This window comes from Scophthalmus maximus, chromosome 7 (assembly GCF_022379125.1).
Source record: "Scophthalmus maximus strain ysfricsl-2021 chromosome 7, ASM2237912v1, whole genome shotgun sequence".
Classification (NCBI taxonomy): Eukaryota; Metazoa; Chordata; class Actinopteri; order Pleuronectiformes; family Scophthalmidae; genus Scophthalmus; species Scophthalmus maximus.
Genome location: NC_061521.1, coordinates 25,911,506 through 25,936,027, shown reverse-complemented (window position 1 = coordinate 25,936,027; position 24,522 = coordinate 25,911,506). Strand labels below are relative to the sequence as shown.

The 24,522-nt window shown below is 46.7% G+C and overlaps 3 protein-coding genes and 1 long non-coding RNA gene across 7 annotated transcripts; 3 read left to right on the top strand and 1 right to left on the bottom strand.

Annotated features, from left to right (window-relative positions):
* The first annotated feature begins 30 nt into the window (after positions 1-30).
* On the top strand, positions 31-3,165 carry LOC118315337. 2 transcript variants are annotated; one of them, XR_004794836.2, is made up of 3 exons: positions 31-360; positions 516-661; positions 2,272-3,165. It is a non-coding gene; the product is annotated as an uncharacterized LOC118315337 (long non-coding RNA). The 2 variants fall into 2 exon arrangements; XR_004794835.2 differs by having other exon boundaries at positions 31-661.
* gan (gigaxonin) lies at positions 471-14,820 on the bottom strand. Of its 2 annotated transcripts, none has more exons than XR_004794834.2 (14): positions 14,421-14,618; positions 13,175-13,381; positions 12,836-12,950; positions 11,717-12,067; positions 10,691-10,759; positions 10,253-10,404; positions 10,040-10,161; positions 9,838-9,950; positions 9,052-9,201; positions 8,828-8,964; positions 7,922-8,056; positions 7,620-7,729; positions 7,287-7,528; positions 471-5,704 (listed from the first exon to the last, which is right to left on the bottom strand). XR_004794834.2 is itself a non-coding variant. In XM_035642552.2 (14 exons), exons 3-14 carry the CDS (start codon positions 13,360-13,362, stop codon positions 7,356-7,358), a joined length of 1,815 nt encoding a protein of 604 aa, XP_035498445.1. In that variant the 5' UTR covers positions 13,363-13,381; positions 14,421-14,618; positions 14,718-14,820; the 3' UTR covers positions 6,641-7,355. The 2 variants fall into 2 exon arrangements, 1 of the variants encoding a protein (XP_035498445.1); XM_035642552.2 differs by lacking the exon at positions 471-5,704 and adding an exon at positions 14,718-14,820 and having other exon boundaries at positions 6,641-7,528.
* acd (ACD shelterin complex subunit and telomerase recruitment factor) lies at positions 14,610-17,644 on the top strand. 2 transcript variants are annotated; one of them, XM_035642555.2, is made up of 2 exons: positions 14,610-15,144; positions 15,628-17,644. In XM_035642555.2, exon 2 carries the CDS (start codon positions 15,719-15,721, stop codon positions 17,468-17,470), a length of 1,752 nt encoding a protein of 583 aa, XP_035498448.2. In that variant the 5' UTR covers positions 14,610-15,144; positions 15,628-15,718; the 3' UTR covers positions 17,471-17,644. The 2 variants fall into 2 exon arrangements, with proteins under 2 accessions (XP_035498448.2, XP_035498449.2); XM_035642556.2 differs by lacking the exon at positions 14,610-15,144 and adding an exon at positions 15,288-15,443.
* A 1,411-nt stretch (positions 17,645-19,055) lies between these two features.
* On the top strand, positions 19,056-23,620 carry foxl1 (forkhead box L1). The gene is made up of 2 exons (XM_035642558.2): positions 19,056-19,395; positions 21,122-23,620. Exon 2 carries the CDS (start codon positions 21,206-21,208, stop codon positions 22,364-22,366), a length of 1,161 nt encoding a protein of 386 aa, XP_035498451.1. The 5' UTR covers positions 19,056-19,395; positions 21,122-21,205; the 3' UTR covers positions 22,367-23,620.
* Positions 23,621-24,522: the final 902 nt, after the last annotated feature.

Below are 24,522 nucleotides of genomic sequence, written 5' to 3'. Positions count from 1 at the left end.
CGAGGGCGCGCGCCCCCCTCCTCCCTCCTCCCCCCCCTCCTCACCCCTCCCCTCCCGAGCGCAGGGACATGGAGGACGACGCGGGGACTTGGAGTTTCTTCCTTTCTTCCTTTCTTTCCGCGTCTTTTCCAAGGTAAAGGAAGAGGAGGAGGAGGAGGAGGATGACGCGGCTCTGACGCATCCGACGTGAGTTTGTTCGGGGGCGGTGATGTCATCCACGGGTCATGTTCACGAACCTCACAGGCAGATGTTCGTGTGCCCTCTGACCATCACCATCATCATCATCATCATCATCATCACCATCATCATCATCATCATCATCATCATCATCATCATCATCACCATCACCATCATCATATTGTGAAATATTTAAACAGATGAATTTCTTTTAGGAACAACAAATATTGATTAATATTTTTGTTGATTCCATCAAATTTTTTTTTATTTCAAAATAATAAAATAAAACCACATGGCTTTTTCCAACCTTTTTATTAGAACTCTACCTGTCTCACCAGGGAGTTCTAAGCAGTGTCCACCGGTCCAGGGCCGCAGCGAGAGGATTTCAGGATTATGGATGTCAATATTTAAGCAGTCTCTCGCGACAGGCCGTGGAACACGCTCATCATACCACAGTGAAGGGGCGATGGGGCTTTGAGAACTGGTAAGTTTCCTCAACTTCACTCACGCCTACTTCCTCACGCCGTTACTTCCTGAGTGGCTGAGGGATACGGACCTGTGAACAAAACTCATTTGTCATCGTAGTGTCACGGCTATGAGCCAATGAGATCGCTGGATTTGAGCTACCCGTTTTATATTGCTACAATAAACTACCAAACCCCTTTTTCCAGGAAGAACCCACTTCCTTTTAAAGGGATAGTTCAGAGATTTTGAAGTGGGGTTGTATGAGTTACTTATGTGACCTTATGGAGATGGTGATCAGCGATGTCACAGGTGGAAGCAGCGCAGGTCCGAGTCCCACTGTTGCAGAGGGAACGACCGAAAAACTTCTCTTTCGCCACATTTTAAAACGTTACCTAAAAAAAAACATCTATCCGTTCAATTGTACGCTGGAGGACGTATTTCTTTCACTGTGGCAAAAAGAGGTTTTTGGGTGGTCCCCTCTGCAACGGTGGGACTCTTCTCCTCCAAACGCCGTTAAATAACATCGCTGATCTCCATCTCCATGAGGTAACTTATTAACTATGTATAAGTAACTCATACAACCCCACTTCAAAATCATTGAAACTTTCTTATAACGTGGCAAATTTGACCAATTAGGATTCGTGAGCCATCTTGTCTCTTGCCAAAGTATGGACGGATTTGAAATGTGGGAAATGAACCATTCATAACCTCAAAGCGACCTTCAGGTCAAACTGAACACATGGCGGACGTTATCGTCTGTCAAATCCGGCGTGATGACATCAGCGTCTGGACCTCCCGGAGGAACGAGCCCGAGGGGGCGGAGCTGAGCGGAGCATCAGTGTGCTGGAGGCCTCGGGGCTCCCGGCCCCCAGGGGCCCGGCCCACAACAACAACAACCAGCTCGGTGTCTGTCGCCGCTCTGAGGTTCACCGTGGTCCCGTCAGGACGTCCCACAGAGATCCTCAAGTTTCCATTCCACCCACAGTTGCTCCATCATCACCACGATTGGTTCCGGAGACGAGTCACGACACGACAACCTACCGACCCGCCGGCAGACGACAGTCAGACAATGTGTCACAGAGCCAGATGGATGTATTCGATTTGGCAATAAAGGAAATTATTACCTCATGAAATATCAATGACAACCTTTAAATCTGTTCTAGGAATCCAGAAGCATCACGGTTAAAGAGAATCATTATGACATAGATGATCAATATTAATCAATAATACAAAGATGCGTCAAGAAGTCAAGTCAAACCTTTAACAGGAATTTATTCCAAAGGGACCTTTGACTAGATTTTGTACAAAATATGAACAAATTAAATTATAGATCTTAATTTGATATTATTTCAAAGAAAAGGAAAGAAGGTTCAAAGGACGAACACTTTCTGTATATTCTCTAACATTGTCAGGGTTTTACTTTATTCAATTTTGTACAAAACTACTTTTGCTCCAGTGAGTCACGGATTCACGAGCCGAGGATTTAAAAGGAGTGTGTAACTGATTAAAGCCCCGGAGCGTTCAACGACAAGTTCAAGGTTCCTGGTCGTAGCAGAGCAGACAAAAGAAGATGATTGTGTTATTTTCTTCTTGAAAATGTTTTATATAAGTTTGTTTTGGTTTTTTTAGACCACGATGAGCAAATGCAATCATGAGCCGAAGACCGTGACACATGGACGGACACTTCAGTTCTGTGGCGTCCACTCCGCCCGGCAACACACGACTGTCGGTGGAACATCTCATCGGTGGAACCCTCAGAACGTTTCCACTGGAGAGCAGCGAATGTGAGCCAGATACTGTGTGTGTGTGTGTGTGTGTGTGTGTTACCTCCCCCCCAGGAGGCTCCGGCAGATTCCAGGAACAGCATCAGGGAGGATCTCTGTCCAGAAGAAAGGGAGATGACAAACACCCGACCCAACGATACAGACGAGCTGGAGGCCGCCATCAAAGCGACCTGGACTTCAACAAGGAGCCGAGCATCTGCATCATCGCCCGGGGCAACAAGGTCCGCGTCAGGTGTTGGGGGGAACTGAGGGAGACCTGACGAGAAGTGGGCTAGTGGAACTCATGGGACGAAGGGCGGAGGACATGGAATAATTGTTGGACTGCCACAACACGAGCGACTCGAGCGAGACAATGTGGGATCCATGGGGACAGTGGAACCCAAACATCTAAGATAAACGCTAATCTGAGCACGAAACGACCCTGGAGGAGGCTCCGGCAGAATCCAGGAACATCAGAGGATCTTTTGATCGATCTTAGGAAATATGTGAATAGTTTCTTAGAATGGAATTTGGATTTTCGTCACAAAAAACAAAACAAGAAAAGCATTAAAATATTTCACTGTACGAGTCATGAATCTACAATCTATGAAAGTTTTTAATTTTTGAATGAACGGGAAAGAAAAACCTTCTCCACAACATTCCTTCTTTTTAACATGCACCTTTATGTACTGTAAAGTCCTTTGAGATAAGTTATGTTGTGATTTGGTGCTTTACAAATAAAAATGGAATTGAAATGAAATGTACTTTGGAACTTTTACCTCATAGGATCACAACCATGTTTCCCTGCCTGAGTCATTGACCAGAGTCTAATCTCAGAATCAGTACCTATCATGAAACAAATGGGACAGGACGTGTTGAACACTGTGGTGTTTTAATTCCCTTTGACGCAAGTGAACGACACTCGTGGGCGGCGTCTTGCAAAACTTCCTTACTCACAAACTGAAAGAAGAGCTTCACTATTTTCCCCTTATTGTGTTTTTCCAGTGTACCACAACACAGAACAGTCATGAGGTGTTAACATCTGAGAACATTGATGTGATATCTGGGACACGTACGGTTGTATTTACTGTAAATGATTAGACATTATGGAATGTTACCCTATATATTCACAGTACGGAAGGTCGCCAGTCAGCCACAGGGCTGACGAACAACCGCCAGCGCTCACGTCCAGTTAACCCGCTCATCTTCAGACGGAGAAAAAACCCACGTTTGAGCCTAGAAACATTTTGCTGTGAGGTGACAGAGATAACCACAGACAGCCAAATCATCAGGGTCGCCCCCTGGTGGCTGGCAGCAGTACGGGTCGTAACCCCCGCCCGCTCCACGTTAGCAGATGGTGCAAAATCAACAAAATCAAAGTAGACGACATGCTGCGTTCCATTATACATTAGATCTCGGGGCTCGGAATGAAGCCACGTCCGAATAACCAGAGCTGAGTTGGTCTGCCCATCTGAAGAACAAGACGGACGCCTCCGGGAAAAGCCTTAGAGCGGACTAACCCACGCCCTAGTAACACGTCCACAGACAGTAATTGGACAGTTGGAGACACGAATTAGACAGAACTACTAATAAACAGTCAAAAACGACAGTTTTCACCGACTGTCGATACACGGAGCGGCCATCTTAGATTTGGAAGTCGGGGTCGGAGGTACGTCTGCGACCGAGAACACGGTACCAACCACCAGATAAGAATGAGCTCATTCATTGGTCCACCGCTTGCGACTGCGTGTTGTCTGGCAACTACGTTTGATTTGACACTTTAAGCTTTTAAATGCTGCATTTTATTCGGTTACGTTTAGGGTTAGTTGTCATTGCACAGTAACATCGAACGACAACTTCTTTCGAACGTATGACTACGACAGCACTACAGTTGGTTCCAGTTGCACCCGCTGACTCGGAGGTCGGTAACACCATTAAATAAATGTTAGCAAACATGGTTTCTGTCATGTTGAGGTTGTTGTTATCACACTGATGTTCCAGTGTCCATGTTTCTGATCGGTTCAGTTTTACACAAGGATTTGTGGATATACAGTATGTTTAAAAATCGATATCCTTTTCTTTTTGCATTACCTTTCCATTCTAGCAAAGACACGGGACTTCTACAATGTAAAGACGGTGGGGATGTGTTGCCTTTGTAACATGACGACAGAGTGTGTTTGTATCTGTCCTCTGCTAAGTGTGTGTGTGTGTGTGTGTGTGTGTGTGTGTGTGTGTGTGTGTGTGTGTGTGTGTGTGTGTGTGTGTGTGTGTGTGTGTGTGTGTGTGTGCTGAGGACAGACAGCAGCAGCTGGAACCCGCTCAGAACAAATGGGGGTCAAGTGATGCCAAAACCGTACTGGACTGGAAAGCCAGGTCAGAGGTCGCAGAGGCGGCGGCGACTCGGAGGGTGTCACTTGCGGTGACGTCTATTTCTGACCGGGGCCGAGCTCCGGGCCGCTCGGACAATGATAACGACCGGCGACCGGGGTCTCGGGTCGGGTTCGCTTTCCTGCTGCGGCGTGCAAAACATTCGCTCGGTGAACGTTCACTCATCAGTTCATCTTCCACTTTACAAAAGCATGCTGGGATTATTTGGTGGTTTTACTTCCTATTGTAGCTCTTTTCTGTTTGAGTTTCTACACTGTCCACGATTAATTTGCTGCAAAGCCACAGTTTTCAATCTCTTCGACCGAAAGAAAGAAGAAAAGAGTTTCTAGTTACAATCGTCATCGTATTGTGCCAGAAATGTGGTGAAACTTTGTGCATCGACATTGGCAACCGAACAATATAAAGTCCTTAAATCCTAGTTGCCCTCCAGAGCAACACGCAAAGTAGTTTTTCTGATCTGCACTTTCCAAAAAACACTTTTCTAATATGATACTTTGAGGTTTGTCGAGGGGAAGATGACGCTCCTGGTTTTGGCATGAAAGTATTTCTTTGTTAAAGTTTAAGGACATTTCATTGTCGTGGTTGAAATTATAAATCCTTGGTTAAGAACTACTGCGGCGCGCTCGCGTGTGCGTGTGTCCACAACGCCAGCGTGTCTGCGGTGGCGGCGGCGCTGCTACTGGCGGCCTCGTCTTACTACTCCAGGTTTGTCTTGGACGGCGGCCATTAATAATAATAACCGTCCATTGTTCGCGAGCGGCCCGAGGAACGAGGAGCTGAGAGCAGACGTGTGGTTTGTTTTCACTCGTTCAGAGAGAGAGGGACAGGGTTTGATCTTGATCCTGGACCAGTAGTTCCCCAACTAGGAGTCTCAAGGCGCCGCGGGAGGTTTTCCAGATGTAAAATACAACCTAAAAACAATCAGAAAACAATAATTGTGAGCAAGAAAATACAAAAGTCTCATCATACTTTTGATTTTCTTTTGTCCCCACATGATCTGTGATTGTGATTCGACAGACTGGTCATAGAATTTGGTTTTCTACAAGCGACCCCTCTTTTGTTTTGGGGGTCGGGGGCTAGGCCTGTCACGATAATCACTCTTTGTCGCCACGATATGTCGTCCCAGAGATTTTATAAACCAATAGAGTCATTGATTACAACGAGAAACAGATGTTATGTCAACTAACAAGCACGTAGAGACACAATGGCGTTTGTTGAGGTCAATGAAAATTATTGAGTTCATATTCCTGTATCGTACGATGAGTCCATAACATAATTATCGTGACAGGCCCAAGTCGGGCGCTGAAAAGTTTGGCAACCCCCAGACTTTGAAACGACAGTGAAGGAGTCAAGTTTTCCATAACGTTGCTGGTAAGATGTCAGTGAGATTATTAAAAGCTCTTTTTCCCGCCGTCTGTTTTTTCTGGGAAACGCTACAAGTGAGACACTGAAGCTCCAGATGACGAGTCGCAGGCCGCGCGCAAAAATAAGAAACCAAGACGTTCACGGCACCTGGTGAAAAGAAAGTTCAGTGGACGTCGTTGTTAGGAGCTGCGACAGCCTCCCGTGTTAAAACTGTTTGACTAACCGGACCCGTTCATCCACCCCGACCACTTCTTCCTTCTGCAGACTTGCACGGCTCACAGACGTAATTACAGTCGCCACTAGGGGGCAGCAAACAGACGTATTTGTGCTGGTGATATTTTCTGTCGCGGCGCCTTTAATGTCTCTGTTTGTGATGATGTTTTTGTTTCGTTTTGCTGCATTTCATAACTAGAAAAGAAAACGGAGCCGACGATCTGTTGCCGCCCGTTTTAAATACTGAACATATAAACGCAACACTTTTGTCTTTTGCTCCAATTTTTTATGAGTTGAAATAAAAAAAAGATTTAAAACTCTTTCTAATCAAAAAAAAAGGCCACAATCGATTTGTTTTGAATTCATATTAGTGAGCAATGTCGCCTTTGCCAAGATGCATTGCATTCTGGTACAGTGTATACATATACATATATATATATATGTATCTAAGCTTGTGGCAGGAGAGAAAGGTATTTCACTTTAAAATCATAAAACTGAGAGAATTGCTCCGCACGCTGCAAATATCTGGACGAATGTTCCCATCAACAACAACAATACACCACCAACTACATAATGGATCCTACAACGCAGACCCCACCCCAGCGACACTGTTAAAATGTTTCCTAAGTAAGAGGAAAGTGATCAAGTGATAAAGTGGCAGCTAAGTTATTAAGCTTCGTTCTCCCTTGTTCCTTGTTTAAATCCCTCAAACCCGTAAACATTACAAATGACGAACAACCGTTAAAATAAAAAGTCATAAAATCTATCATATTAAAAATGTGTTTCGATGAACTTTTGTCCCGTCAAGTCATAAAGCAAAACAGGGGTCTCGAGTACAAACCCCTGAACCCTCGAACATCTAGCGATTATAATACTTTAGTGTTCATACGTTTCCTTAAGACAGCGAGAAAGTACCAGTGTGCAAAAGTGAAGTGAGTACGGAGACGCGTCAGAGTCGTCGCTCGCTCGCTGGCGTCCCGGACGTCAGACCCGGATCCGGAACATGCCCTGGCTCAGCTGCAGGCGGAACAGGCGACAGTTGGCGATGCGCAGGGCGGCGCACACCGTCTTGGAGAGGTCGGTGGACAACATGGGCTTGGTGCGGTGCCACGTCCCGGTGCTGCGGCGGAACTCCCGGATGTAGTCGAAGCTCGTACCTGCACATGCAAGCAAAGAAGTACAGACCTTACGGTGCGCTCACAGTCACACCGGACGCGACCAGAGCTGTGTTAAGTTTCTTCTACTGACCCGTGTCCAGGTCTCCCACCAGGTAGATGCTGGCTCCGATGGGCACGGCGCCGTAGACGAAGGACGAGCTCGTCTGGCTACACAGAGTTTGGTCGTCGAGCAACATCCACCTGCAGCCGCAAACCAAAAAACAGACTCAATTTGTAGAAGGACAATGTACGAATTCTATGTACAAATACTTATTTATATCCTTGTGTGGATTCAAAATTCCAATACAAAACTAAAAAACTACTTTTAGAAAATCATCTGCGCATGACAATAATGCTAAATGATCCCTCATCTGCAGTTTGCTACACACTGACCTCCTCATCTCGTCATGGTAGAACTCGGAGTTGCAGGTCGTCATCTGCCTTTGATCGGGGTTGTCGGGCTCTTGGCTTCTGACGCCGCCGAACACGTAGAGCTCCTGGCCGACGCCGCATGCCACCGAACCGAACCTGGCGGGGGGAAAAGGGAGGGGGAAATAGAGGTAAACTTTTTGGTGGACAGGAAGAGCTGGGTGTCATCCACATAGCAGAGGAAATAGATTTTGAATTTATGGAAAATATGGCCAAGAGGAAGTAGATAGATGGTAAACAGAAGGTGCCCCGGGACAGAACCCTGGGGAACAGCGGTAGTCACGGGAAGTGGCTGGGATTTGAAAGTTTTGAGTTGGATGAACTGAGTGCGACCAGAAAGATGTGGATTCAAACCAGTGCAAGGGGCGTGTCAGTGATTCCAGTGGAGGCTAGTCTGTCAAGGAAGGATGTTGCTGTCAAAGGATGAGAATAGTTAAAAGTCCGGAGTCCAAAGGACAAAAGAACGACTGTTAAATGTTCCTTCACGTCTTAAAGTCACAGGTTCAGTCTGTGACTAACAAACGTTCACACTGTGACTCATCAGCTTCATCGTCTTCCTGAGCGACACTGACATGTCGGTGCGACTGACGTGTCGTCAGAGGGGAAGTCATAACGAAACTAAATCTGTTCTGAGGATCAATGACTGGAGTTAATCGTGTGTCAACGTGTGACAAAAATATCTTGGCCGCGGAGAAAAGATAACGAGACGAGAAGCGAGAATGTCGCTCAGTAGAGCGAACACCACAATCTCACAATGTTCCATTGGACCATGTTCCAATCCTTCCACCAAGTTCCCTGGAAATCTGTTTTCAGACGAGAGACAGAGATATGGAATCATCAGTGGTTGTTGTTGTTGTTGTTGTTGTTTACCTTCTCTCTTTCAGAGGACAGAGGCCGGTCCACTGCTGCGTTTTGGGATCGAAGCATTCGACGGAGTCGAACAGTTTCCCGTAGGAGCCTCCGCCCATCGCGTAGATCTTCTTATTCATGGAGGCGTAGGAGCCGACCTGCAGGACAAGGTTCCAGATGTGAAATGTGGCACAGTTCACTCAGGATGAAGAAGGGATCTTCTTTATTTAGTGTTTTGCCGTTACCTTGCGGATCATGGTCATGCTCGTCTGCATCTTCCAGGTGTTGAAGTGAGGGTCGAACGCTTCCATGGTGATCAGCTCCGTCACGTCGTTCTCTCCTCCGAGGACGTAGATCAGACCGTCCAGCTCCACCACGCCGAAGTTCTGACGAGCCTGCGCACACAACGTCAGTGACACGGCGATCAAAAACCACAGCAGCGACGCTAACGGCACCGAGCTACAGAGATGCTTTCTCATCACACGTCGCCTGGGGTTTGTTATTCACGTCTTTACCCACTGTTCCAAAAGGAAGACAACAAACTAAATGTAATGAGGTTCAGAATCTTTGGACATTGAGGAGATCAGGCTGCTGATCCATTATCCCCTTTTCAGCCAAGGTTCATTCTGTTGAAAAAAAATTCTAAATTCATCAATCTTCTCTATACTTGGACTGGGACTTGGTTTCAAATCTCCCTGTAGCGTTAAGGAAGGATGAAGAAGAAGTGCTGACACCAAGTGGTCATATAGTGAATAATAAATATTTTTCTTAAGACAGTAACATGGCTGCTGCAAAGCATTTGTGATGATGACCTGATAATAAAGAGCATACAATATTTAAAAATGTATTGTATTAGTCAAAATTATTAATTATCAACCTTTTATTTGATAGTACAATGTAAGAAAACAGGTGATAGTCATTGGACAGAAAGACATTTACTGTGAAGTTCAGTGCGAGCCATTATATATATATATATATGTATATATATATACATATATATATATATATATATAATTCAGAGGTGAAGATACCTGAAGCATCGGAGGAATGAGGCTCCAGCTGTTGGAGTCAGGGTCGTATTTCTCTCCACTGTCCAGGACTGTGTTGTGTTCGTCCGTTCCTCCCATCACGAACAGGAAACCCTCTAACAGACAGGAAACACGTTCGACATCGTTACTGATCATTTTGATAGTCACCGTTCTCTGCAACGAGAGCTAATGCGAGTTCGCCGACCTGCAGCCACGACCCCGTGGCCGAGGCGGGCGACGCCCATCGGCTGCAGCTCGATCCAGGCCTGTCTGTTGGTGTCATACAGCGGACACATGCAGCGCGTCGCGGCCGTCGGCTTCCTGCTCCTGAACGGGGACGAAAAAAAACCCATCAGACCAAAACGAGGAGGAGAGCCGACGGAGTGATTCAGCTGAAAACAAACACAGTAGGACTCACTTGCGATCCTCTCCGCCTGCGATGACGATGCACTCGGAGTAGCCTCGGGGTTTGAAGGCGGCGAGCATCGCCTCGCCCTGCAGCTGACCCTCCCCCAGCACGGGCTGACAGTGCTCTCTGATCACCTCCCTCATCAGGGGCTCCCCCATGGCCTGATGGGATACCGCACACACACACACACACACACACACACACACACACACACACACACACTGAGGTTAGCTTCACTTGGACAGGACTGTTACACAGTGTTGAACACACACACACACACACACACACACACACACACACACACACACACACACACACACACACACACACACACACACACACACACACACACACACACACACACACACACACACACACACACACACACACACACACACACACACACACACACACACACACACACAGTTGGATGTGGAGGTGGAGTACCTGCTCTCTCAGGTAGCTCAGGTCCAGGCCCTGCAGCCACACGGCCGACATCACTTCCCTCATGTGAACCTGCAGACACAGATCAGAACAAAACTCAAACAAACGAGCTCGAAGCATTTGGAACTGGATTAGTTAACTTGGTATAAAGGCGCGATTAGATGCGAATTTCAGGTCATTGCCGCCAGTCGCTGCGAATAACGCGACACGAATAACGCGACACGAATAACGCGGAGACACAAAATTTGTGTCAGTCGCTCAAGGTTTTGAGCAAAATATTTGCTAGACACGTTGACGTTGTCGTAGAGCCTTACCGATTTATCTGTACGGGTGTTAACCACTATGAAACTTAAATTCTACAGGATTAAAAAATTCCATAAGAGATTTGTGTGGTTCATTTGTCGATAAAGAGAAAAAAATTCTGTCATATACCAAAAAAACCCACGATTAACAAAGCTGAGAGTAATTTGACTAAAAGTATGATTATTTTTACAATTATAACTTTGAATTCTTTATAGATATCTCAATAATATCATTATCGTGACTTGTCAACCGCGATAATCGTGAAATAAAAAAATCTGATATTGTGACGGCTATACTTCAATACATAAGTAATCATATATATTATAACCCGACTGATATATAGGTCGGCCGATAATATCCGCATATTGTTATTGGCGCTTACGTTCACCGATATTAAATCTTTCATTTGACAGTATAAACAATTTTTAGTGCATTGATTTTTGCATTTCACGTTAAAAAGAAATTTGAGACAGAAAACTGTGCTGAGAAAACAAACAAACAAAACAAACATATATATAACTAACTATATAAGTATGTAGCTTATAGTATAACTAATTATAGTAACTACTATATATAGTTACTGTACCTATATATACTTTCGAAGTTAATTTGTTAATTATTTTTATCAGACGTTTGCATCGGAAGTTTCTCATCTACATTTTTCATCATCAGCTCTCGATCTCGCCTCGTCGGCGAACCTGAAGGGGGCGCCACTCACTCACTCACCCTGCGATCCTCCGGGTCGTGTGCGAACCAGCGTACCACGGACTCCAGCACCTGCTTCTCGTTCCCCACGTTCAGCTTCTCCATGGTGAGCACCTCGCGGAGCCGCTCCGGCGGCAGCTCGCGGAACTCCTCCACGAGGGACACCTCACGGAAGTGCGTCTGCAGGAACTCGGTGGCGGCGTGGTGGACGTGGTAGAGGCAGTAGTGCAGCGAGAAGAGGCGGATGCCGATGCAGTTCTCTGCCGTGATGCAGCTCTCCAGGAACTGACAGCACAGCGACTTGAGGTCGGTCATGAGCAGCAGGTCGGACGCCTGCACCATGTCCTGGATGGTGTCTTCACTCAGAGTGATCTGAAAAAACAACATGCAGTTTGTTTAATGTTCTACTGGATCAGTTAGTAACACAACCAGCTACTTATTAATACGACCAGACGTTAAAAATCCAGGTTTATTTGTTCTAATTGGGATTTTGACGGTTCTTTTCTGCTTTGGACAGTCGCCAGGCTGCTGGCGATGAGTTAGCCATGATGCTAACGCTGCCGCTAGTTTACGCTAGGAGCCAGAAAACGAAGTTGGCGCTTCAGTGAACAAACCTCTTTCTTCTTTCGCCGTTATCTCCAAAGTGGTGTTGACAACTTCCTCAGGAGCTCTGAGGAAAAGTACCTGCGTCCTTGCTGACGTCTTTACGACAGTGATCACACTGTAATACCACCTGGAGCCACTAGGGTTCGCCAAAGTTGCCTGTTGTTTTGATTTCAAAATTGTATTACTCACTTTTAAGCCTTGCAGTTGCAACTTCCGACTCGGAGGTCGGTAATTCAGAGTTCCCAGATTATAATGGAAAGCAGCATACGTCTCCATCTTCTTTTAAATCCCTTCTAAAAGACTTTTCGTTCAGTGAAAGTTTTTTTAAAAGATTGGCATTTGCTTCTATTTACACTAACCAATCCTACTTCTTCATGTCTATTTTATTGATCTATTTTCTCTGCTCATGTTTCATTGTTTTAAATGTTATTGTCTGCTGTCATTTCTTCAATACTACAAAATAAATAGGTTAATTTTTTTTGTTATAAAACATAAGGATCTGGCTTTTTGCTTCATTAAAGCATCGACACTCACTTCGCCGCTGAAGATGTATTCGAGGATCTGCTTCATGATCGCCATGGAGACTCCCTGCAGCTCGATTCTGTACATAGACCCATCTTCCTTCGGAGGATTGTAGTTCAGCTTCGTCCTGACAGGACATAAATCACCACAGCTTAATTTAAGAGAACGTGAAACCCGCCGCTCTTATCAATCTCAGACACACCCATTGTGGACACACCCATCGTTCTTTAACAATTCAAACACCAGCCAAAGACAAAACACGTTGCATTGAACATATCTGGGATGTGACTCGACCCTGTGGCTGAAACACAAGTTCAGAAAATGTTCCTTCCTTCCAAAATTTGTCCTGACCTGACATACGGACTCGCAGCGGCCAGGATGTTCTTCTGGACAGGAAGCTCCTCTCCGTCGACCACCAGCAGTGCATCGTGGAAACTCTGCTCCTGCCAGAAGGTGCGAAGGACCCGGAGCAGTTTCTGGGAGTGCTGCGGGTCCGACACCCTCGATCCGGGCTCACTCGCTCCGGAGCCGAGTGGCATGTCAGCCCCTGAAATAATCCTGTTCACAGAAAACATCAAATTATCCAAACATTTAACAAAAGAAAAAGCCTTATTTATGTTGTGCAGCTCACTACGATTTTTTGGGGCAGATGCCGATATAGATATTAGGGAGTACAAAATTCCCGATACCAATACATCGGCCAATATATATGTATATATATTGTTTTTTATAAAATCTGTCAATGATTCCCAAGATGTCGTTATCAGACCTTTATGACAGAAATGTAATTGAGGCTTGATATTTTTCTTTAATCATAAACTTTATCATAAATAACTATAAATTGAACGCAAATACAACCAAATAAATAGAATTTGAATTTAGATAATAAACATTTATTTGAACTAAAATGTAAAAACATAAATGCAACATTTTAAAGGCTCATATCTGTTGGGCTCTTGTCATGTAAAGTCAAATATCGGCCGATATAAACCGGGGGTTTAAACAAATTAACAGGGGTCATTCTTCAATTCGGCTTTGGAAAAAAAACTTTACACAATGTTTTTAACAACTTGTTCAGTGACCTGATAAGATTCGAGATGTTAACGAGCAGAGATAACTTAGGTTACCACATGGAAACTGACACGACATGGTGACATGGTGGTCGGTGTTAGCTTCATGTCGCCGACACAACAACGTCGTGCAGTGAGTCACTGGGGCGGGGTGAGCCGACAGGAGCCGACAGGAGCCGACCGGGGCCGACAGGGGCCGACAGGAGCCGACAGGGGCCGACAGGAGCCGACAGGAGCCGACAGGGGCCGAGAGGAGCCGACACGAGCCTGTCGTCTCTTAGAATGAACACATGTCTACATTGGGTTTCGCGAAGCTGCTAGAGGCTACGCTAATGTAGAAGCTAAGCTACTAGCTAAACAACAGCGCTTTTTAAACAGAGACTAAATACTGTGACAAGCTAACTCACCATCGCGTCACAGAGTCGGAGGAGTTAGCTAACAACTGCTCAACAGAGAAGCTACGTTTGTTTACAATCTATTCAAAGTCGTTTTTAGTCGTTTTGTCACTTCGAGTGGACGCGTCTCACCTGTGGACGGTGAACTGAGCTTCACTCTTCTCTTCTACGGGAACAGGTTGAACCTCGCCGGCGACATTTAGGACAGAAAACAGCTTCAGGGCGAGAATGTTGCGTCTGAACGTCAAGACTTGTATGAATCGTGCTGCGTTCAAGACAAATACGAAACGCCCAGAGTTCGTATGCGGGATCGTGCTGTGGCTTACCGATCTGAATAAAGATAAACAGACAAATAAACGACACAATTAAATGAAAAAACGAATGCGTTCATAAAAGATAATAGTTATTGGTCAAATATGTCATAGTCACCGAGATAAAACCGATAAGTGGACCACCTTTAACTCAGTTTGACGCTTGCCAACATCACAGCCGAGGCGCCGGGATGTGAGAAATCTGATGGTACTTGAACGCTGCATCAGCTAAGGCGGAAGCGGAAAGCTGTGTGGCTAAACAAGAGCGTTCCAACACTCACAGAGCATAACTGTGCGACGACAGAAACTTGGATAAATCACTGATGGGACAAACATGAGTCACGCTACAAAAACTAAGTGGTATCGATTTACTTTTTAAATATGAATTAGTTCATATTTTATCAAGTTTTTGCTGTGTACATTTCGAAGTGGATTTAAAGAGGTGAGATGTGAGAAGATGTGAGAAGAAGCGGAACGAGGCCACAAAAACAAACCGCCAGGGAGCTACGTAAAGTCATCGAGAATACCGCCAAACATTACTTCCGGTATGAATAACACACTCTTAAACAACTACTGTGTTGTTGCCATATATGTTTTTTTAGTCATATAAGTGAGCTCAATGTAAAGTTGAATAATTATCTTTTTTTTACTGGATGAATTCCAGATAATGGAAGACTTAGACTTACCATTGGCGCTTTTATTTTGAAAGAACTGCCCGCTTCGCTGCTGTCGTTGTGTTCTCTCGGCAACTTGAAACAAACCGTCGCCGCTATAAAGTTTGAACGATCGTAAACATCGACGTGATTTTGCAGGATTTAAAAATAAAAAACGAAAGAAAACGAAGGTAAGTTCACTCGTGTACATGAGGCTAATGTTATGCTATGCTAGCTGAGTCGGGTTAAAAACTTAGTAACGGTGACGTCAGTCGTGTATCAGTTCTTGCGCTTCGTCCAACGATTTAACCAAATGTTTCATGTTCAATCAAAAAAGATAAAAATGATTTAATCGGATCTCTTTTTTGTACCTAGTGGAGATGACGTGAGGGCGGAACCACTGAGCGTCGTGAGTGTTGCCTGACGGACATCAACTACAGAGACACGCGGTTTGAAAACTACAAACATGCCTCGAGCCGCCCGGAACCAACTGTGTCCGTGGATCGAGGCTCTGATCCTGAGCTACGGCAGCCGGGAGGAGGAGGGGGGCTGCGGCCGGCTGAAGGCTCACGTGATCGGGGTGGGTCAGATGACCCAGTCCCAGGCTCAGGGCTCCGAGGGCCTCACGGGGCTCCTCTTCCTGTCCGACGGGGCCCTGCAGATCCCCGCCGTCCTCACGGCGTCCGCCTGGGAGCGTCTGCAGGAGCACGAGGACCGCGAGTGCTTCACCAGCTTGCTCAACACCACCGTGTGCGTGCAGGACTGCCGGCTCCGGTTCCACATGGCGCCGCAGAAGATCAGGTGCAGGTTCTTCCTGTCGGTCGGGGAGCTGGCCACGACCGCCGCTGGGCCCGTCAAGGAGAACACCCCCTGCTCCACGACCCTGCCCTCCGTCCGGCGGAAGATCTGTGAGACGTGGCGGGCCCAGCGGGGGCGGCAGGAGGAGGAGGAGGCGCCCGACTCCCAGAAGAGCCAGTGTGGGTTCGACCTGTCGGAGCTGCTGGGGGAGTGGCAGCACGACTGCGTGCAGGCGGTGCTGGACGATGTCCGGGAGCGGCTGGTGGCAGCGAGCCGCCTCCGGCCTGTGAGCCCGCGGCCCTCCACCTCTGCTGACGCCTCATCGCCGCCTCACCCGGACTCTCCCACCACCGCCACCGGCTGGGACGTGGACAGGGTCCGATACAAGGGAGCGGAACGTTTCAGCGTCCCTGTCAAGTGTCTCCTCATCCCAGAGGAAGATGCTCAGCGGAAACCTGCCTCTGCGGCGGCCGCTCAGGCCTCTGTCGATGATGCGGAGTGGCGACTATCCACGCCAGCGGTCGCAGAGCGAGGTCCTGACCCCTGTGAGACGTCCCCTCCCCCCGCGGAGCACCGCACGCCACACGAGGACACGACCACACCGGTGATCGTCAACGACATCGTGCTCTTAACGAACCCGTGGGACATGTTCCGTCCGCCATCCTCCTCATCGTCCTCGGACACATCCCCACAGACGTCGCCAACAAACACTCTGCGCCGCAAGCCCACCGCCGCTACATCCACGCCTCATGACGTTGCCGCTTTAACCAGCACGCAACTTCCTGAGCGCAGCCCAGGGGAAACCCAGCAGTCATCGGGGGAGCACAGCTTCATCCCGCCATACCAGAAACCGCCGCTCTCCTCCTGCGTCCCCGGAACCGCGGCGTCTTCATCAGCTCCTTCTTCTTCTGTAATTCCACCAGAACCGTTCTCCAGACCGTCAGACCCGTCGGCCAACGCCACGGACGAACTCGCACGAAATCCCTCCTCTGTTCACCGAGACGGCGAGATTTGGTCGAAGGACACGAAGGAGACTGTTGAGGTAAAACACAGGAAGGCGAAGAGAAAGAGGAGCGAGCCCACGCCAGACGTGGAGGAGGAGCAGGTGAGCGGGAACCCTCCATCTTGGCTCTTTGACGACACGCAGGCGGCGGCCTCTGGCGCCGAAGAGGTCACCGGAGGTCACAACCAGGGTCAAAGTGCTGCGAGCGTGTTGAGGAAAACTCCCACAGTTCACAGCGGCGGCCGGCCGTTCACGTACTCGTACAAAGTGTCCGGACAGAACCTGCAGGACTTGGGCCGATTCCAAGTGGCCGAGTCGCTGCTGCGCTGGGCCGTCAAGTATCTGGTCCCGGAGCGGACGGAGAATCTGCACAACGGGTCGGCGACCTCTGACCGCACCAAGGTCACGTCGCTGTAGGTTCAAACAGTCCGGTCGTTGTTGTTTCAGTCTCTTTCCGACTGACGGACTCGTGTTCGTGTTCCACCGCCGCTCGGTACGACGAAGTATGTTTTTTTACAATATGTTTTTTTAGCATTTGGGAATTAAAAAAATTACATTTTGTAAAAACAATTAAAAAAAATAACATTTGTACTTTTTCTCTTTAAAGTAAGTTTGTCCAGCAGATATATAACAAACACACGGAGGTCGAGCTCATTCCTCAACAGTCTCCTCCACTAATCACACACTCACAGATATCAATCCCCCAAATATATCCATCTAATATGAGCCATGAAATATTCCCTGGAAAATCTGTGAAAAATTAAAGAAAAAACACGTGTTGAAGGCGGTGAGACAGAGTTCCTGGATCCGGATTTAACAGATTCTCTCTTGGTCCATCTTGGTCCAACCACCAAGTTTTATAAACCGTTTTGACAGTTTTTGCATAATCCTGTTGACAAACAAACAAATGAACCAGAACTTACCAGAAGTCTGTCTTTACGGCAGTAAAGATGAAATATAAATTCATTTCACCATCGTCTCATATGATGTTCGGCCGTACTGCAGTGTCCCTTGTGAGAGCAGTTCTTCTGTTTGTCCACAAGGTGTCACCAGAACACCACACGTTCAAAGTTGGGATGAAGTTGAGCGAAGCTGCTGCTCTGATACAGATGGAGACGAGATGGAGTTTAAATTCAGACACGAGACGATGATTCTCAGTCGAGGCTCGAAGAAGAAATCGACGCAGACGAACTCAAGTGTTTATTTCTCTCTGAGGAAACAAACAACACAAGAAACGGATTCGAAATTGTTGCTTGTCGTAGACCGTGTAAAGTTTCAGCTCCTGCAGAATGAAAAATGAAGGTTTTGCTGAGGTTGAAGGTGAATCGTCAGAAAATCAGCTTGTTTAAAATGTCGCTGTGGGAAAGTGACACGTCCTGTTGCTTCAGGAAGTCAGTTGTGTGAAAGAACAAATATTTATCTACCAATGAGTCACGAGAAGAAGAATAAAACTTTTTTGTAAAGCAGCGCAGATGAAACTCGTATACGTTCCCATTCTAAAGTTAGAAAAATAAGGAAAAAAGACATAAAACTGCGATAATTCATAAACGACGGAGAAACGTTTCAAAGAGAGTTGTAACTTTCACCCAGTCATGTGAGTGAAATGTTGAATATTTAAGGGACAAGTTTATTGTCGGAAAAATTAATGGATTAATGGTTGAAATCGCTCATCTACTTGCGCCTCATCGCGCAATTTGCGTCACTTTTGGTGTAACATGATCACAGCGTAACATTGTGACATCACAACGTAACATTGTGACATCACAACGTAACATTGTGACATCACAGCGTAACATTGTGACATCACAGCGTAACATTGTGACATCGTAACATTGTGACATCGCAGCGTAACATTGTGACATCGTTACATTGTGACATCGTAACATTGTGATGTCACAGCGTAACATTGTGACATCGTAACATTGTGACATCGTAACATTGTGACATCGTAACATTGTGATGTCACAGCGTAACATTGTGACATCGTAACATTGTGACATCGTAACATTGTGATGTCACAGCGTGTTTGGAGGCAACTGGAAACTTCATAGACACAAGCACTGTAAAAAAAAAAAGGGGACTGTTGGGAGGAATCTTGTGTGAAACTGTTATGGAATAAAGCTGAAACTTTAATAATTTAAACTTCAGTATCAAATAATATCAGATCATGAACAGCGAGGAGCTGGTGAATGAATGAATGCTCCGACACTGAGATGAGGGACTGTCACATCCTGCTCTCGCATTAACGTCAATTCTGAAAATGTGTCTTCTGCAGCACGGAGGGAAGGAATGTTCCAGTCGGATGCTGCTCGCTCGCCGGACGTTATTCGTCCCCCTCGCACGTAAGTTTAGTTTTTATCTGCTAATGAATCACCGTCTGCCGCGAGAGAAACGTGGAGGGAAAAGAGCGACTTCTCAGTTTATCCACCGAAATACTCCGAACCCCCAATGTAAGCAGCAGCAGCTGTGTGCACTTGTAAAGTTGTTATAATCCCCCTTCGACCCATAAACAGGAAAATACATAACATAAAGTATCGCGCTCGCACACACAAACAATACAGTGTCAGGTTGTTGTCCTTGTAAGGCGGGACACGTGCAGCTTCTCCAAGGACAATGATACGACCAACTCCCGATCTGTGCGTCCTCGTCGTCGTACAGTGTCACGTGTGTGTGTGTGTTTGTGTTCACAGGAAAATTGAGAATGAATTGTCAGGAATTTATTTGGAAAACATATCCTCAAATTTGTTGATTCAGGCGACCACCCACCCACAGGCCTCGACGAGAGACGCAGCTCGACCTGAACAATGTTCAGTATCTTAAATATTGACATGATGATGATGAACTTCTGGAAATCATTTTATAAAGTTATCGATTAACTTCTTAACTTTAAGTTCAGCAAACTTAATTTATTTGTGTTCTACCAACTTATGTTATTTTTTTCAGTGTATATTCTTAAACCACATCTTTTATATTATAACAAACGCTTATATTAATAAATGCTATCTCATTTTTTTCATAAGTTAAACGCTGTACATTTTATCTATTTATATTTGATATTTTTTGTACGAATGCACCGACAGGAATTTCATTTCATTGACAATGACAGGAATTCTAGTCTCCTTTATGTTACGGTTGAATATTTGACTAAAATTATATTGAAATTTTACAAACTTTGGTGCAAACATTTCTTGAAATAATAATCATAAAATAAAACAAAGATATAGATGCTCTGATAGGATAAGCATGAGTTCAGGTCCAGTGCTTATTGTTGTTTATGTTGTAGATTTTTGTCTTATTGTTTATAAGTTTTATGTGCACGTGCTTGTGTCTTTGTTTACATATAGTGATGATCATCATTGATTCATGAATTATTCATCTCAGGAGTTTGTGTGGAGTTGTGTCGACTCGTTAAATCATTTGTGATGTTTCCAGTTGAAGAAAACAATTGTCTTCTTTCGTCGTCGCCTGCTCAGTGAAATCTGGCACAGTGACACGTTGAGCTCGTGTTCCATGTTGATTAATGTGCATTCATAAATACATTTTCATCTTTCCCCCAAGTTTTTCCTGCTGTTTGCTGTAAACAAACAGGCCCCGCCCCCTCCGCTCCGCCCCGCCCCCTCCGCCCCGCGACTCATTTTCACTTTTTCCGACCTCGCAGACTCGTCAAACTCCCAGGATGCACTGGGGCTGTGTTTGCTTGTTCTCTCCGTGTGAGCGACCCTCCGTCAGGGGCTGGACGCGACGTTTCAAACAGCACATCAGTGCGTTTATGTTTTGGGTGCCCGGAAATTTTTCCAAATAAACACAGCTTGATTCGACCTGGGTGGGCAGACTTATCAAGAGACTAATTCTATAAACAGATGAGGGAATAACCCGCCGCCTCATTGGTTGCCGGGCAGGACGTGGGAGGGGGGGCACCGGGGGGGGGGGAGTCTCGGCTGCAATGAAATTTTAATTAATGTGGGTGGGCTGAGAACACCGCAGACTGTTTATGATGGACAATTTATTCCCCGGTGCAAAGTCAACATAACACGGCAAAACGCACCCGCAATTATTACCATTTCTCAGGGGCCCCATGAGGCCGAGGAGTCAGTCGGTGGCGGACTGGAGCTCCGGGAGCAGCGCGGCCTCCTCCTCCTCCTCGGCGGCGTCATGACTCTGTACCACGGCCGCCTGCCGCCGCTCGGGGTGCCCCCCGCGGCCCTGGGCCTCCCCGCGCCCCCGCTCATCTACCTGTACGGGCGGGACGGCGGCGCAGGGGTCGTGCCCGCCGCGCTGAGCTTCGTGCCCGGCCGCCACGAGCCGCCGCAGAAGCCGCCGTACAGCTACATCGCGCTCATCGCCATGGCCATCAAGAGCGCGCCGGAGCAGCGCGCCACGCTCAGCGGCATCTACCAGTTCATCATGGACCAGTTCCCGTTCTACCACGACAACAAGCAGGGCTGGCAGAACTCCATCCGGCACAACCTCTCGCTGAACGACTGCTTCATCAAGGTGGCCCGGGAGAAGGGCCGGCCCGGCAAGGGCAGCTACTGGACGCTGGACACCAAGTGTCTGGACATGTTTGAGAACGGCAACTACCGGCGCAGGAAGAGGAAGGCGAAGAGTCACGGGGAGGCTCTGGACTCCAAAGCCGCTGCTGCTGGACACAAGCGCACCAAGGGCCCGGGGCCACCGAGGGGCCCTCACACCTCTGTGAAGCGCCAGACTGGCTCGGAGGGAGCAGAGGCACCGGCGAGGATGGAGACACGAGCAGACTCGAAGTCCGCTCTTCACACGGAGCAGCCGCACAACCGGGACTCCAGTTCACCCACCGACAGGAGGCTGGAGCCGCGGCCGGAGCCGGAGCCGGAGCCGCCGGCCGCTCCGAGACAACACGCCGCCGCGCTGTGGATGGACGGCGCGCATCTGCTCGGCGCGTCCTTCCGCTGGGAGCCGGAGGAGAGAGGGAGGCTCGCGTTCGGCGGGAGGGAGAGAGAGCGAGGTCCGCTCTGCGCCGTCAGCTGCGCGGGGAACACGAACTCGGCCGCACCTGCGCACGACGTCAGGTCGAAGGGAACCGGCCCGAGCAGCAGGGACAAGTCGAAAGCTTTCAGCATCGAGAGCATCCTGTCGAGGAGCGAGGACGAGGCGACGCGCGGCGACGTCCTCGGCTCGTGCGCGGAGACGGACCACTACCACCACCACCAGGGTCCGGGTGGGTTCAGCTCGTCCCTGGTGCTCGGTGCTCGGCCACATCACCTGCACCAGATGGGGTTCCCCCTCTGCTCCTACCTGTCGCTCACACACCCCGACAAAGTGCTGCATTTTTAAAATGAACGATGAGTGCCGCTATATGGATTCAGGCTTTTACGCACGGAGGTTCTGGTGCGTAAAAGGTGCGTGAAGTGCAACGAGCTTTTCACGACGAGTCACTATGAGACATGTTCTTCTCTCTAACATCTTCTGCCACCACCGTGACGATCGGACAGTGACAGAGAGCAGCCGGGAGGCTTCTGGACTCAGCTTTACGCATGCGTAATTGTCAGGATTGTGGCACCAACATTCTCCGAAAGGGATGTTTGATACGACAAGAAGCTGAAAGTAAAGAATGATTCTGTCTCTGTCGTGTGAATATTAACGGATGAGCTCACGTGCTCTTTGTTTCACTGTTTCCATAGTGACTCTGAACTCTGCAGATATATAAGTTTAAACACTCAATCATGTATCAAAGCTGTTTTTACATTCCAAACTGCAAAATAAAAAAAGTTTAGTTTGTTAATTAAAAAAAACAAACCCAGTATGATTTATTTTGAAAATTTAAAAGTCAAATCCATGAGTAGAAATACTGCTAGAAGAATGTGGTCCCCGGTTGGTAAAATGAGATAAATCCAGGATGATCAGACTTTTTTCACTGGCAGCAGCAGATTGATAATCTGGAATAATCATAATTGAGGATTATAGACACTTTCAATATCAGAATTAATTAAATTCAACATGAGTCCACCAGGACAAAGGATGATGATAAATCTGCTGGCGTTTTTATTTATGAGCGACTCTATCAACACTTCTGTCACATGATGATTTATGGAGTATAGAAGAAAAAAAGGTTCAATGTTTTGACTTCCTCTGGTCAAAACTCTGAAAACTTTCCTCATCCCCAAGCGATTCATCAATTTCTTCTCTTTCCCCTCATTTATTGAAATTATCCAAATTATGAATAGTTGATTACTAATGTCCTGTCTGTATTCCCCTATTGTTAATTGAACTCATTGAAATTATTAATTTTTGTGACAATATTTAGAATCAGCGTTTTCCCAGAAATCCGTTTGTGACTCGTGAAAATCAGAGATGTCACAGTGTCGAAACCTTTATCGTAATTTTACCCCAACGTTAATTAATCATATCAATTAATGTAGTTGATTATATATACTAGGTTCTGGCCTTTCCATTAAGAATCAGTTTAATATTGTTATATTATATGAATTAAACCACAAACGTGATCGATCACACAGTCAAATCATTTTGGTTGCGGCCGTGTTGTTGGGCCACAACACGTGATTGTTTGTGCAGTAGATTCATATTTCTGTTTCCTCTGACAGATGCAGATATGTGTCTACATTGACCTTTTAAATATGTAGTGATGATTTAATTTTGAAACCAATATATTCTTCATTTAGATATAAGTCATAAAAGAGTTTGATGTTCACTTGAGTCTGCAACGACAACAAACCCTGACCCCTGACCCCCTGACCCCTGACCCCCTGACCCCTGACCCGATTGAAGTTAACTGAGCATTTAAATGCAGTAGAAAAACAAATGACATGTTACGTCGATTGTCCGCCATCTTAAGAATTCCAGGAGACGTTGAGCTCATTATCATCGTGTTCTCAGACAAACAGACGAGCTGCTCCTTTACAAAACAAAGAAGAGAAAAAAAGAAATTGAACTCCAGAGCATTCGCCCTCTGGTCGTGACCTTCCTCCGCAGGTGGAGTTCACTCCGAGCTCATGCACAGTATTTTCACTGTCAGACAATCTTCCACCCGATGAGGCGAGATGCTGTTTGAGTTTATTAACCGTCAGGCAACTGAATATTACCACAATTTACATGTATACAAGTCAAAATACGTCTATACACGTTGGTGAACCCCGTCTCCCTGTGACCTTCAGAGGTTAACAGATGATGCATGGATGACTGTGCATGATGAAAACATACTTTTAAAAATGCTCGCTGTCTGAGTCATGAAAGTCTGAATCATAAACCACGTATCAGTGAGATCTGACCGCGACACCTGCACGGCATCAGAGCGAGCAGCTGTTGCTGCCGACGGCGTCCGAGCAAACTCACGACCGCCACGTCTAAATATGGGCCCACAGCTTCGACACACAAGAGAGAGAAGAAGAAAGAAAGAAAGCTGCACGAGGCCTCGGAGCTTTGTGCAAATCAGGAATGTTTGTTGCAACAAATAAAACCTCCTCTCCGCATTT

Bases quoted from the DNA above. Each gene is read 5' to 3' on its own strand.
- gan (XM_035642552.2), bottom strand. From the start codon at position 13,362: ATGCCACTCGGCTCCGGAGCGAGTGAGCCCGGATCGAGGGTGTCGGAC. The intron at 10,162-10,252 runs GTGAGTCCTACT...GTCCCCGTTCAG, and splicing joins GCAGGCGGAGAGGATCGCAA to GAGCAGGAAGCCGACGGCCG. The intron at 9,951-10,039 runs GTCGGCGAACTC...CCTGTCTGTTAG, and splicing joins CCACGGGGTCGTGGCTGCAG to AGGGTTTCCTGTTCGTGATG.
- acd (XM_035642555.2), top strand. From the start codon at position 15,719: ATGCCTCGAGCCGCCCGGAACCAACTGTGTCCGTGGATCGAGGCTCTG.
- foxl1 (XM_035642558.2), top strand. From the start codon at position 21,206: ATGACTCTGTACCACGGCCGCCTGCCGCCGCTCGGGGTGCCCCCCGCG.